This window comes from Limanda limanda, chromosome 22, assembly GCF_963576545.1.
Source record: "Limanda limanda chromosome 22, fLimLim1.1, whole genome shotgun sequence".
NCBI classification, from domain to species: Eukaryota; Metazoa; Chordata; class Actinopteri; order Pleuronectiformes; family Pleuronectidae; genus Limanda; species Limanda limanda.
The window spans coordinates 7631261-7645592 of NC_083657.1; the positions used below are offsets into that span (position 1 = coordinate 7631261).

Consider the following 14332-nt stretch of genomic DNA (forward strand, 5'->3'; position numbering starts at 1 on the left):
CCGTAGGCGAGTCCGAGGCTTGTGACGAAGTCCCGCAGATCCCAAAATTCACGGGGCAAAAAGACGACGCGTCGATATTTCCCTGACGAGGCTCGAGGAATAATCCGTGTGACGGTGTTTTTGGACTGAAATCATCGTGTGTTTCGACACTTTCCCCCGGTTTGATGCAGCCTCGGTACGGGCCTCGGCCACTTTTCTTAGAGCTCAGGCTGATCCGGAGCGAGACGAAGCAGACAACAGAGGTTTTTTTTATTTTGCTCTGAGGGGAGAAATCCACATCGGACACATTCGGCAAACATCGGAAAGTGGGAGGGGTTTGTTGAAAATATCCTAATGAGGCTCGTTCCCTCTCGGCCATTGGTCCTCGCCCCTGTCCTACTTAATATTGATGACGTGGCGGACCAATAGAGCACGGGCAAACGTCATTTTCATTTCCCGGATGCAAATTAATCAACGTCCCGCCTACTTGGTTCGAAGAAAGCCAATAGAGAGGAGTTCAGATTGAATCACGCCCGCCTTCGGCTCTGATTCGTCGAGAAAACAAACGTGCTCTCTCATTGGCTGTGCGTGTGACGCACTGAATTATTCACGTCAACGTCTTGAATGGCCAATGAGCGTTTTACTACAGAGAGCGACGCCCCGTCCTTCGAAGTGGCAGCCCCTGCCTTTATGACTCAGCAGCCCCGTAGCAAGCACTCGGTCTATATAAAGCCGCGCTGGCCAGTTTAGCGCTCACAAGCGCTGAGAGCGCCCCAGAGGTTAGACCTAAAACAAGGGGGGAGCGTTTCGGTCTAAACCATCTGGACAGAAAACACTATTAATTGTCCCTCGCCGGCAGCCTCCTGTGGGATATCGTCTCCGGAGCCTTCCGGTCCCTTCCGGCGGCCGAACCGGAGCCGTGTGGCCGTTTCACGACGGTTCCTGCTCATAGAGCGGCGTGCCGAGGACGGACGCGTCTCTTTGAATAGACAGGATGCACGGACCGCCCTCCGGCGACAGCGCATGCCCACTGCGCACGATCAAGAGAGTTCAGTTCGGCATCATCAGCCCGGATGAGCTCGTATGTTTTCTGCTCGGGGAGTGGGGGGGTTCTGTTGTTGACTTTCTCACCGATCACACGCACACTGTTATAGCGACTAATGTCCTAGTTCGTCACATACAGAGGAGACATGGTTCTGCGTACAATGGAAATGCTTGCTATTGCTGTTAGCCTAGCCTAGCTAGCTGTGTCAGGCTAGTGGAGCTTGTGTTAACTAGCATGCTGCAGGAAGCTCGAACAAACTTAAAGCACAACATTATCCATGCTATCTCGTGTGCTGAGCCCCCTGTTATTCTTGTAATGTAACGTTTTCTTATTAAAACTGGATTCTATTTTTTAAAAACACAATTTGTACTGTTTTTATGCTTGAATTGATTATTAAGACTTGAGTGCTGGTTATCGAAGCAACAACATACTTAGCTTTATTTTCTTCTTCAGAAACGGTTGTCCGTCACAGAGGGGGGGATCAAGTACCCCGAGACCACAGAAGGAGGACGTCCTAAACTTGGCGGCCTTATGGACCCAAGACAAGGTGTCATAGATAGAACGGGACGATGTCAGACATGTGCAGGTACAGTGCAATGTTAGCATGCCATGCTAATAACGTGTTATTGATCACTAAGCTGAAGTCCTAAGTTAATGTTTGTAATGCTCCTCAGGCAACATGACAGAGTGTCCAGGCCACTTTGGACACATAGAACTGGCAAAGCCAGTTTTCCATGTCGGCTTCGTAACCAAGATCATGAAGGTTCTCCGATGTGTGTGTTTCTTTTGCTCCAAGCTATTAGTGGATAATGTAAGTATAATATTCAGCAAGGTTACACTACACACTGATATTCTCAATATTAATGTTTCATTTCAGTTGTATGTTTCAGAAGTGTTGTTGATGGATTTGTTCCATTTGTTGTTGCCTGCAGACCAACCCAAAGATTAAAGACATCCTGGTAAAATCTAAAGGGCAGCCACGAAAGCGCTTGACACATGTGTACGAGCTGTGCAAAGGAAAAAACATCTGTGAAGGAGGGGAGGAGATGGACAACAAGTTTGGAATGGAGTCACATGAGACAGAGGAGGACATTTCTAAAGAGAAGGTATTTGGGTCGTGTCTGATTGTCATAGTTACTGTGTGTTTCAGCCCTCAACATCTTCGGACCTGCTCATGTCATTGATTTCTCATATCTGACCTCCACTGGTTGCTCTGCAGGGTCACGGTGGCTGCGGGCGCTACCAGCCACGCATCAGGCGCTCCGGCCTGGAGCTGTTCGCTGAGTGGAAGCACGTTAATGAAGACTCGCAGGAGAAGAAGATCCTGCTGAATCCAGAGCGTGTCCACGAGATCTTCAAACGCATCTCTGACGAAGAGGTCTTCATCTTGGGCCTGGATCCCAAGTTCTCCCGTCCTGAATGGATGATTCTGACTGTGCTGCCTGTGCCTCCACTGGCTGTGAGGCCGGCAGTCGTCATGCAGGGATCTGCTCGCAACCAGGTGAGACGGTGATATCTGCGGCTGAAGGTTTGGTTGTTGTTTATTATCGACACTATTAGCTAACAACTTATTTCTATTTTAAAGGACGATTTGACCCACAAGCTGGCTGACATTGTTAAGATCAACAACCAACTGAGAAGAAACGAGCAGAGCGGTGCAGCGGCTCACGTCATCGCTGAGGATGTGAAGCTGCTTCAGTTTCACGTAGCCACAATGGTGGACAACGAATTGCCCGGCCTGCCGAGGGTACGTGAGAACCTCGATGCCTGTCTACACACTGTCCGATATCAACCCAAATATCATAATGTGTGCTGACTTTTTAATGTTTTGTTTTCTCAGGCAATGCAAAAATCCGGCCGCCCTCTCAAATCCCTGAAGCAACGTTTAAAGGGAAAGGAGGGGCGAGTCCGAGGTAACCTGATGGGAAAGCGTGTGGATTTCTCCGCTCGAACTGTCATCACCCCGGACCCCAACCTGCAAATCGACCAAGTGGGCGTACCGCGGTCCATCGCAGCCAACATGACCTTCCCGGAAATTGTGACACCCTTTAACATTGACAGGTACACCACAGTATTTGAGGTGTAAAAACCTGAAAAGTTTGATGGCAGCAGATTTACTTACCAATACCAAATATGTCTTTTCTTAGACTTCAAGAGCTGGTACGACGAGGAAACAGCCAGTACCCCGGAGCCAAGTACATCATTCGTGACAACGGAGACAGAATTGACCTGCGGTTCCATCCCAAACCAAGTGACCTTCATCTGCAGATCGGCTACAAGGCAAGAAATGAGAAACACGTGTTTAACAACTATGTGTTTAACTCGTGTTGTTCTTTTATTTAAAGACGATGCAACATACTTTATTTCAAACTGACAAATTATTTTCTTTCTCTCCGTTCAGGTGGAAAGGCACATGTGTGATGGTGACATCATCATCTTCAACCGACAGCCTACACTACATAAAATGTCCATGATGGGGCACAGGGTTCGGATTCTGCCCTGGTCCACGTTTCGACTCAACCTCAGGTACCTTATGAAGACCAGACCTAGTCTTGTACTACGTTTTAAATAAAGTAATTTATTTAATAGTGGACCACACTCCTCAAGAGTTTGGCGTATACACGATTTGTGTTATTGCCTCGATTTAATTTAGATTTCATTGCCGGTTGTTATTTGGTCTGACTACAAATGTCACTAATAAGTGTTTGCAAATGATGTTTAGCGACTTTAACATCCTGGTCTCTCTTCTCCCTCCAGTGTCACCACTCCATACAATGCTGACTTTGACGGGGATGAGATGAACCTCCATCTACCTCAGTCCCTGGAGACGAGAGCAGAGATCCAGGAGCTGGCCATGGTGCCGCGTATGATCGTCACCCCCCAGTCCAACAGGCCCGTCATGGGTATCGTGCAGGACACACTCACAGCTGTGCGCAAATTCACAAAGAGAGACGTCTTCTTAGAGAGGGTAAGGACAGTGGTAGCAACTCGAACATTAACCTAATGAACATGGAGTGGTGGTTTTGTGTGTTCCATCAGGGTTGTTCCACTCACTGTGCAATTTGCCACCACAGGGGGAAGTCATGAACCTCCTCATGTTCCTCTCCACCTGGGACGGGAAAATGCCCCAACCGGCCATCATCAAGCCACGTCCACTGTGGACAGGCAAGCAGATCTTCAGTCTCATCATTCCAGGACACATCAACGTCATCCGCACACACAGCACCCACCCCGACGAGGAGGACAGCGGACCTTACAAACACATCTCACCAGGGGACACCAAGGTACGAAGCTGGATCAATTCAGTATAGCTCAATGAAGAGAAAGTGGTGACAGTGCAACTAACCTCACATTCTACTCATGAAGGTCATTGTGGAGAATGGCGAGTTGATCATGGGCATCCTGTGTAAGAAGTCGCTCGGGACATCAGCCGGCTCCCTTGTCCACATCTCCTACTTGGAGATGGGCCACGACATCACCCGGCTCTTCTACTCCAACATTCAGACTGTAGTCAACAACTGGCTGCTCATCGAGGGTGAGAACAGTCACATTTCAATAAATATGATTTACTCTTATAGTGGTATTGAATGATTCTGCAACAAACTGTTTGTATCAATTGTAGTTTTCCATATTTACAAGTTTATTCCTTGTGTATCCTCCAGGTCATTCCATTGGTATCGGTGACTCCATTGCTGATGCCAAAACCTACCTTGACATCCAGAATACCATCAAGAAAGCCAAACAGGATGTGATAGAAGTAAGCACATGTCATTTCTGCACAGTTCAGGGTAAACGTTACTCCAGAAAATGTAGTTGACCTTTGCCTTCCACCTCCCAGGTCATCGAGAAAGCCCACAACAACGAGCTGGAGCCGACCCCTGGTAACACGCTGAGGCAGACCTTTGAGAACCAGGTCAACCGAATCCTCAACGACGCTCGTGACAAAACGGGATCCTCCGCCCAGAAGTCTCTGTCTGAGTACAACAACTTCAAGTCCATGGTGGTGGCCGGATCGAAGGGTTCAAAGATTAACATCTCACAGGTAAGAGAGTCAACCTTACTATGTTGACCTCACAAAAGCTGAATTTGATTTAATGGGATACAGTTGTTCTGACCATCCCTTTACCTCTGTTATTCCCTCCTTTATCTAGGTTATCGCTGTGGTGGGGCAACAGAACGTGGAGGGTAAGAGAATCCCCTTCGGCTTCAAACACCGCACGCTGCCTCACTTCATTAAAGATGATTACGGTCCTGAGAGCAGAGGCTTCGTGGAGAACTCCTACTTGGCCGGCCTGACACCAACTGAGTTCTTCTTCCACGCCATGGGAGGCAGAGAGGGTCTGATCGATACAGCTGTCAAGACTGCTGAGACTGGTGAGTCGGAGGATCTGGGGAGAAAATAGGGAAACAAGAATTTCCTACATTTATGGAGTTGTGCTGTTAGTTACTTTTGTTTAGTAATGACCAGACTTACTCATTGTTTTAAAATCGTCTCTTCCCCGACAGGTTACATCCAGCGTCGTCTGATCAAGTCTATGGAGTCTGTGATGGTGAAGTACGACGGCACCGTGCGTAACTCCATCAACCAGGTGGTCCAGCTGCGCTACGGTGAAGACGGCCTGGCCGGAGAGAATGTCGAGTTCCAAAATCTGGCAACTCTCAAACCCTCACACAAGGCCTTTGAAAAGAAGTGAGTCACACACACACACACACACACACATACCTAGAGTTTAAGTGTTGTCTCAATACAAAGCGAGGTTGGTTTTAGCCGGATATTCAGGCTCAAAGAACCTCCCTTTTTTTGGTTTAACTTGCAATGATCCCTTGTTTTCTTGTCTATAGTCAGTGGTTTAACATTTGTCACTTGTCTTGTCTGTCTAGGTTCAGATTTGACTGCACTAATGAGCGCGCACTGAGGCGGATGCTGCAGGAGGACGTGGTTAAAGACGTCCTGACCAACGCCAACGTGCAAAGTGTCTTGGAGAGAGAGTTTGATCAAATGAAGGAGGACCGGGAGATTCTTCGGGCCATTTTCCCCACAGGGGACAGCAAGGTGACTGATCACATCTGGGCACACTTATGCTCTTTAAAGAATCTACTGCTCATACAGTGGGAAAAAAACGTAACATTTCTCCTCGCTTGCAGGTGGTGCTGCCATGCAACCTGGCCAGAATGATCTGGAATGCTCAGAAGATCTTCCGCATCAACGCTCGGACCCCAACAGACCTGAATCCTCTTAGAGTGGTCGAGGGTAAGCCAGAAATAATCGTGGCATGAATACATTCTACATCATTGGCCACTTTTTTCTCCACTTGAACTTGCTGCTAATGCATTCAGCAAAGTTGCGACTTCATATCTTTAGCTACAGGACTTTGTGAACCACGTGGATATATTACTTGTTTTAGAATTAAAGCCAAGAAGTCGTGGCCCGGCCTCAGCTGCTCTTTAAAGCCACGTAAAGCTGGCAGGGGAATCCACAGCTGTTGCATAAGAAGAGGAAGAGCTCAAGTCTTATAAGAACAGTCTTATAATGTGTGGAAACTCTCACGTTTAGCTTCATTTCTTACTATAAGGAAAGTGAAATAACAGTGAGAAGAAAAAGACAACTGTTCTCCAGTTTACTCCTCATGAGTTTCAAGCTCTTTGTATTCTGATCCTCAGGTCTTCAAGATCTTAGCAAGAAGCTGGTGATTGTGAACGGCGAGGACCCGCTGAGTCAGCAGGCCCAGAAGAACGCCACGCTGCTCTTCAACATCCACCTGCGCTCCACGCTCTGCTCCAAACGCATGACGGAGGAGTTCCGCCTTTCCACCGAGGCTTTCGACTGGCTGCTGGGAGAGATTGAGACCAAGTTCAACCAGTCCATTGTAAGTTTTCACATCTCTGCGAGACAGTTATACATTATTACTAGGGGCCGAGCACTGACAGGCACTGACAGACAGTGAGGCCCTTTTGAAATTGTAAGGATTATTATTATTATTATCTTTCAGGCAAATTTATTGGCTTTTTGAGGGCTTTCACATGCTCAAATTCTTACCAAAATTTGCAGAAAATTAGAAAGTGGTGAAAATGTATAAATTGGCCGACATGTACAAATAAGTCTGAACTTGTCCTTGGGCTTTCATTAGATCAACTTCAAGTTCTGTGAATGTCATCTCAACAAGATGGATATATAAACTACCTCGGTATATATGATTTCATCACGTGGTGTGACATTTTGATGATTCGCCAAAAAAGAGGGATTTATTATAACTCCTCTGTGCATGTCAGCCTCAAACCTCATTCACACATTCACAGTCCCGCCCTGATCAGATGTCTCTGATGTCTCTGATGTCTTAGATGTCTTAGATGTAAAGATGAAAGTTTACGTTTACCTCTTCTTCCTCAGGCCCACCCAGGTGAAATGGTCGGCGCTCTGGCTGCTCAGTCGCTGGGAGAACCAGCTACCCAGATGACCCTGAACACTTTCCACTACGCCGGTGTGTCGGCCAAGAACGTAACACTCGGTGTGCCTCGTCTTAAGGAGTTGATCAACATCTCCAAGAGGCCCAAGACGCCCTCGCTCACCGTCTTCCTGCTGGGTCAGGCTGCACGTGACGCTGAGAGGGCCAAGGACATCCTCTGTCGCCTGGAGCACACCACACTCCGAAAGGTCAGTTTCTCATGACTGGACTGTTCCTCTTTATGTGATAATGATGCTAGAGATGATATTATGATATAAAATAAATTCCACCTTTTTTAAATGTGCCTTTTTTTTTCTCTCAGGTGACAGCCAACACTGCCATCTACTACGACCCCAACCCCCAGAACACAGTGGTGGCCGAGGACCAGGAGTGGGTGAACGTCTACTATGAAATGCCCGACTTTGATGTGACGCGCATTTCGCCATGGCTGCTCCGTATCGAGCTGGACCGCAAACACATGACTGATCGCAAACTAACTATGGAACAGATCGCAGAGAAGATCAATGCAGGTCGGTTGCTTACCCATGCTCTCATTTTGAATTTGAGTGGGTGAAGCCCTTTCCCCTGATTTCATTGTGGTTTTTTCTCTCTCTGAAGGTTTTGGAGATGATCTGAACTGCATCTTCAATGACGACAATGCTGAGAAGCTCGTTCTGCGAATCAGAATCATGAACAGCGACGAGAACAAGTTCAACGAGGTGCGTAATGATGATATATTCAATAATAATAATAATACAATCTCACCGTAGTGGGACAAATCGCCAATAACGTAATTTTTCCTGGTCTAGGACGAGGAGGTGGTGGACAAAATGGACGACGACGTGTTCTTGAGATGCATCGAGTCCAACATGCTGACGGACATGACCCTACAAGGCATTGAGCAGATCAGCAAGGTAACAGATTGTACAAAGTGAAAGCACGTGGTTTATTTTCTACACGCGTCATCTGTAAAAAAAAAAAAAGGCATGTACCTGCCTGTGGCTCTGAGTCAATGGTCAAACTCCTCTCCTCCAGGTGTACATGCACTTGCCCCAGACTGACAACAAGAAGAAGATCATCATCACGGAGGAAGGAGAGTTCAAGGCCCTGCAGGAGTGGATCCTGGAGACGGACGGAGTGAGTCTCATGAGAGTCCTGAGCGAGAAGGACGTGGATCCCGTCCGAACCACCTCCAACGACATCGTGGAGATCTTCACGGTACAAACACTTCCTGGTTTTGTCTAAACAGTAGAATCGAAGTAGGTTGTCGTTGATATTCATTCCGTCTCCTCCCTTGTTTCTTCTCTTCCAGGTCTTGGGAATTGAGGCTGTGCGAAAGGCTCTGGAGAGGGAGTTGAACCACGTCATCTCCTTTGACGGTTCCTACGTCAACTACCGTCACTTGTCTCTGCTCTGTGACACCATGACCTCCCGCGGCCACCTGATGGCCATCACGCGTCACGGCATCAACCGGCAAGACACGGGACCGCTCATGAAGTGTTCCTTTGAAGAGACGGTGAGAAGAGAATCAATCACTCAATGATTCTTAGAAAGAAACTAGACTTTGTTTTCTCAACACCTCTTCTTTGTATTCCCCTCTCCAGGTGGATGTGTTGATGGAGGCGTCGGCACACGGTGAATGTGACCCCATGAAGGGCGTGTCCGAGAACATCATGCTGGGCCAGCTCGCCCCGGCTGGCACCGGCTGCTTTGATTTGCTGCTGGATGCTGAGAAGTGCAAATACGGGATGGAGATTCCCACCAACATGCCTGGGATCAGCGTGGCTGGACGTAAGTGGAGAGAGAGATTTGTTTGGTACTTTGCCTTTTTGTTTCCCTATATAGTGTCAGTGCCATGTAATTTATGTTTCTTATCTTTTTCCTGCAGCCACTGGAATGTTCTTTGGCACAGTGCCGAGTCCCATGAGTGGCATGTCACCCGCCATGACACCGTGGAACACCGGGGCCACACCAGCCTACGGCGCCTGGTCTCCTGGTATCGGTGAGTTCACCTGCAGGTTTCTCTGGCTCTTCTCATTGTGTCTGTTGTCATTCGCTGACTTTCCCCCTCCTTTCTTTTGGTGTTTCCTCCTCCAGGAAGCGGCATGACTCCTGGTGCAGCCGGCTTCTCTCCCAGCGCAGCGTCAGACGCGAGTGGCTTCTCCCCGGGCTACTCACCCGCTTGGTCCCCGACTCCCGGCTCCCCCGGTTCTCCAGGACCTGCGAGCCCGTACATCCCATCTCCAGGTTAGACACGTTAGACACTTTAGAAACATGAGTTCGTTCAAAACAATCAAAAATGTATTAAAAAAGCTTTTTAAATCCTGGTCATGCATGAGACGCACTAGTAGCCCAAAGATGGAGCCATCGGGTGCTCCTCATAGATGTATATAAAGACTAGATGTCTCGTCTGCGTTGCCGGCCAACGGAGTCGAACGTCACCACATGGCGGCCATCTTGCCAGAGGCAGCTCGCTCACCCATAACATTGTGTTGGTAGTGGAAAATAACCACAACTTGCTTAATTTTCAACCGATTTTGAAACTGTTTGGTTTGTTATACACGTCAGAGATGTCGTTATGACACTGCATAAATTATTCATTTTTTTTAGAAAATAACATAATTATTCATTAGTATGCAGTGTCATATCTACATCTCTGACGTTTATAACAAACCAAACCGTTTAACTATCGGTTGAAAATTGAGCAAGTTATGGTTATTTACCACTACCAACACAATGTTATGGGTGAGCGAGCTGCCCCCTAGCAAGATGGCCGCCATGTGCGGACGTTCGTCTCTGTTGGCCGGGCAACGCAGACGAGACATCTAGTCTTTGTATATATATATCTATGGAAAATTAAGCAAGTTATGGTTATTTACCACTACCAACACAATGTTATGGGTGAGCGAGCTGCCTGTAGCAAGATGGCCGCCATGTGGTGACGTCTAGTCTTTATATATATATATCTATGGTGCTCATCCTTTTTGTTTTCTTCATTCTTAACTCTTCCTTCTCTGTTTCTATCACCAGGTGGCGCCATGTCACCAAACTACTCTCCCACCTCCCCGGCCTACGAGCCGCGCTCCCCCGGTGGCTACACCCCCCAGAGCCCCGGCTACTCCCCCACCTCCCCCTCCTACTCGCCCACCTCTCCCTCTTACTCCCCCACCAGCCCCAACTACAGCCCGACCTCTCCTTCCTACTCGCCCACTTCGCCCAGTTACTCCCCAACCTCTCCCTCCTACTCGCCCACGTCTCCCTCCTACTCCCCCACCTCTCCATCTTACTCTCCCACCTCCCCCTCTTACTCCCCCACCTCGCCATCCTACTCTCCCACCTCGCCGAGCTACAGCCCGACGTCGCCGAGTTACAGCCCGACGTCCCCCAGCTACTCCCCCACCTCCCCCTCTTACTCGCCCACTTCACCTTCATACTCTCCCACCTCCCCCTCTTACTCTCCCACCTCCCCCTCCTACTCCCCCACCTCTCCCTCCTACTCGCCGACCAGTCCGAGCTACAGCCCCACGTCACCAAACTACACTCCCACCTCTCCCAGCTACTCCCCCACCTCGCCCTCCTACTCCCCGACGTCGCCCTCTTACTCTCCCACCTCCCCCAACTACACCCCCACCTCCCCCAACTACTCTCCCACCTCTCCCTCCTACTCCCCAACCTCTCCCTCCTACTCTCCCTCCAGTCCGCGCTTCACTCCGCAGTCGCCCACCTACACCCCCAGCTCGCCCTCCTACAGCCCCAGCTCGCCCTCCTACTCCCCCACCTCCCCCAAATACACCCCGACCTCCCCCTCCTACAGCCCCAGCTCCCCGGAGTACACTCCCACCTCTCCCAAGTACTCCCCTACCTCTCCAAAGTACTCCCCAACCTCTCCCAAGTACTCCCCGACCTCTCCCACCTACTCGCCCACGACGCCGAAGTACAGCCCCACCTCTCCCACCTACTCTCCCACCTCTCCCACCTACACCCCCACCAGCCCCAAATACTCCCCGACCTCCCCGACTTACTCCCCGACCTCACCCAAGTATTCACCCACGTCTCCTACGTACTCGCCAACTAGTCCTAAAGGCTCCACCTACAGCCCCACCTCCCCTGGATACAGCCCCACCTCCCCCACCTACAGCCCGGCCATCAGCCCGGACGACAGCGACGAGGAGACCAACTGATGAGTCACCGCGGAGGAGGAGGAGGAGGGGGGGGTGCACCTGAAAACCCTGTGTCACCTCACGGAGGACACTTGAAGGACAGCGCATTTTAACCAGCTGGAGGTGGCAGTGTTTTTAGCCCCAGGGGTACCACCTGTTGCCCCCCAAAAATCTAAAAATGAAACTATGATGTGAAAGACTTGAACTGCTTTGCCTGAAGGAAAGAAAAGGCTGCCTTTTGAAATAGTTTTTTAATTTTCACATGGGATGTTGAAGCAAAAACCGCAGATCCCAAGAGGGAATGCAAAAGGAGAGGGAGGATGAGGTGAACACATGAGGGAGAAGAACATGTCCCTTTTTAACTTTCTAGTGTATTACATCCAGTCTCTCTCTCATTCTCTAAATGTTGGGTGTGTAGTCGTTCCCTGGAAAGCATACACTTTGCCAAAAGCCTTTTTTTTTGAAAAGATGAGTGGATTGTATTCATCACTAAAGCATAAGCTCTAAAGAAAATCAAGGAGGTAAGGTTTAGACTTTGTTTACTGCATTTTTTCACCGAGGTGTATCTTGTTAGGCCTTTTGCTTCTTTTGTTAAAGTCCAGCTGCTGCCATGTGTGGTGGCATTTTGTAAAAGGAGATGGAGCTGTAGGTGTTTGATGGCTCGGATTGTCTGCAGGAGAGTTGGATGATGTATACATATATATACATTATAGGAGAGAGAAACTGGCTTGGAAGGAAATTTAACTCTGAACATCGTTAACTACATCGCCCTCCCATCCTCCTTCACACCCCAAAGACAAAAACCTCAAAGATGTCATGAAAGCACCCACCAGCATCCTCTTGTCCTCGACCATTTTGCAGACTTGTGCATCAAAAGCAAAACAAAAAAAAATGTAAAATTAAAAAAAACTTTTCCAGATGCTATTCTTCCTATGACATTGGGAATTTAAAGATTTATACGGAAGAAAAATAATCGTGACAACTATTATTCTGTCTTTAATTTTGATTCTGGGATGAACTGGGGCGCACACGGACGAGGGAAACCAGTTTGGCGTTTGCTGCTTCTGTCATCGTTTTGCATGAGTAGCACATGTTAATGCGTTTTAATCAAACTTTAGGTTGAAATTTGTCTTTTTGGAATCCCTCCCACTTTGCTAATCTTCGTCCCATTTCTTATAGTTGACGTGTACCCAGGTTTATTTGGACTATTCAGTTTATTTAAGAAAAGGTTAACTGCTATTCTGTGTGAATATGAATAGAGGAAAATTAAGGATTTCAATTTGTTATTATTTTTTTTTGGGGGGGGGGGTTCTCTTGTTTGCTTTTGGTGACTTTGTGAACCATGTGTGCAGGAGGCTCGTGTTCATATTGATGTCTCTTTTCACGAACAGTTGTACGACATGTCGCATTCTGCTGCGTTGTGGCATCGCTTCGGTTACATGGACAAAAAAAAAAATTGTGACATTTTTTCCTTCAGAACAGAGTGAACCAGTTTATTTTTCTTTTAAGCAGAGATCGTCCAAAGAAACATTCCTTTTGGGCCTCTCTTAAAAAATATAAACCTTACCCACTACATTAGTGTGACCTTTCTTTTGAATATGGGTGCTTTCTCACACGACTCGACCCACTCTGGTCTGTATGCTTGATGACAATGGAACCATTTCCACCCCCCTTCTTTCCCTCCTCGTTCCAATTTGATCATTCGTTGCGGTTTCTGATTTATTATTCTTGGATAAGCCGGGGTCGCCTCCCTCTTCCCTCTTCATCCACAAGTCATCCTCATTTCTGAAATCAGTGTTTCTTTTTTCTTCCAGTGTACGTACCAGTGACGTTGGGGGCGGGTGGGGAATGTATCTGATCCTACTGGGAGTCCCGGGGAAGTCAAAACAAAATAAAACCAGTGATTATTTTTGCGTTCTGTTTTTGAAAGTGTTTCGTCTAATTTTGTGAAACGTTGCTTCCGATTGGGTCGTCATGAATTGACAGGGATGCATCCTCTGGCCTTTGAGATGAAGCAGGGTTGGTTGGTCGCTGCACTGCGTTCATATTGTGGTGGAGCTTGTTTCCTTTGAAGCCACTTAAATGTCACGTTTTGTCCACTACGATTGCATCCAATCCTGTCGTCTTAACTCTGTGCCGTCCGGTCAATTCAGGGCGCTGGGACTCCCAGGGTGAATGAATGATTGAAAGTGTGTATGTGTGAGCGGTTAGCGTGTGTCCAGAGGTGAGACAGGGTTTCAAGCAGGGGGAAGGACGCCACGTCTGGGCAAAGGAAGGTTTAACTTAAAATTGCCACTGTATAGAAATCGATTCATTATCTCATTTCTCTGTATCTTTGTTCTGTTTGTTTTTTGACTTGGAAAAAGAAATAAAAGTTTTACTACATGTTTCTGCCTGTTTTTAACATTGTTTCATGTAAGGTGGATATAATCTGATATTTAGACATCTTGAAAAAACGTTTGAATCATAGATGAAACTACTGAATAGCCTCTAAACACAGATACTTTATAATGCTATATTTATAATAAGTACCTTTTATTGATACTTGTTTTATAATGTTTAGGTCTGATAAAGGCTAATTTATCTTACAGTTATTTGAAAAATGCTTAATGCTGATTACAGGAATAACGTGATTTTAATCAATTATAGCAGAAAAGCATAAAAATGAAACCGAGCAAGTGGACAGACTTTTTCTATCAATGTAC

At 47.6% G+C, this 14332-nt stretch overlaps 1 protein-coding gene across 1 annotated transcript; it reads left to right on the forward strand.

Annotated features, from left to right (window-relative positions):
- Window positions 1-750: 750 nt before the first annotated feature.
- On the forward strand, window positions 751-14012 carry polr2a (RNA polymerase II subunit A). Its single transcript, XM_061066417.1, has 29 exons — window positions 751-1060; window positions 1478-1610; window positions 1699-1835; window positions 1957-2130; window positions 2244-2525; window positions 2610-2771; window positions 2865-3085; window positions 3172-3304; window positions 3426-3550; window positions 3782-3992; window positions 4099-4308; window positions 4391-4559; window positions 4687-4781; window positions 4863-5066; window positions 5176-5398; window positions 5531-5714; window positions 5906-6077; window positions 6170-6275; window positions 6686-6891; window positions 7413-7676; window positions 7790-7997; window positions 8086-8186; window positions 8277-8381; window positions 8503-8685; window positions 8780-8983; window positions 9072-9258; window positions 9356-9469; window positions 9565-9714; window positions 10498-14012. Exons 1-29 carry the CDS (start codon window positions 974-976, stop codon window positions 11646-11648), a joined length of 5901 nt encoding a protein of 1966 aa, XP_060922400.1. The 5' UTR covers window positions 751-973; the 3' UTR covers window positions 11649-14012.
- Window positions 14013-14332: the final 320 nt, after the last annotated feature.

Bases quoted from the DNA above. Each gene is read 5' to 3' on its own strand.
- polr2a (XM_061066417.1), top strand. From the start codon at position 974: ATGCACGGACCGCCCTCCGGCGACAGCGCATGCCCACTGCGCACGATC. The intron at 5,715-5,905 runs GTGAGTCACACA...TTGTCTGTCTAG, and splicing joins CACAAGGCCTTTGAAAAGAA to GTTCAGATTTGACTGCACTA. The intron at 7,677-7,789 runs GTCAGTTTCTCA...TTTTTCTCTCAG, and splicing joins AGCACACCACACTCCGAAAG to GTGACAGCCAACACTGCCAT.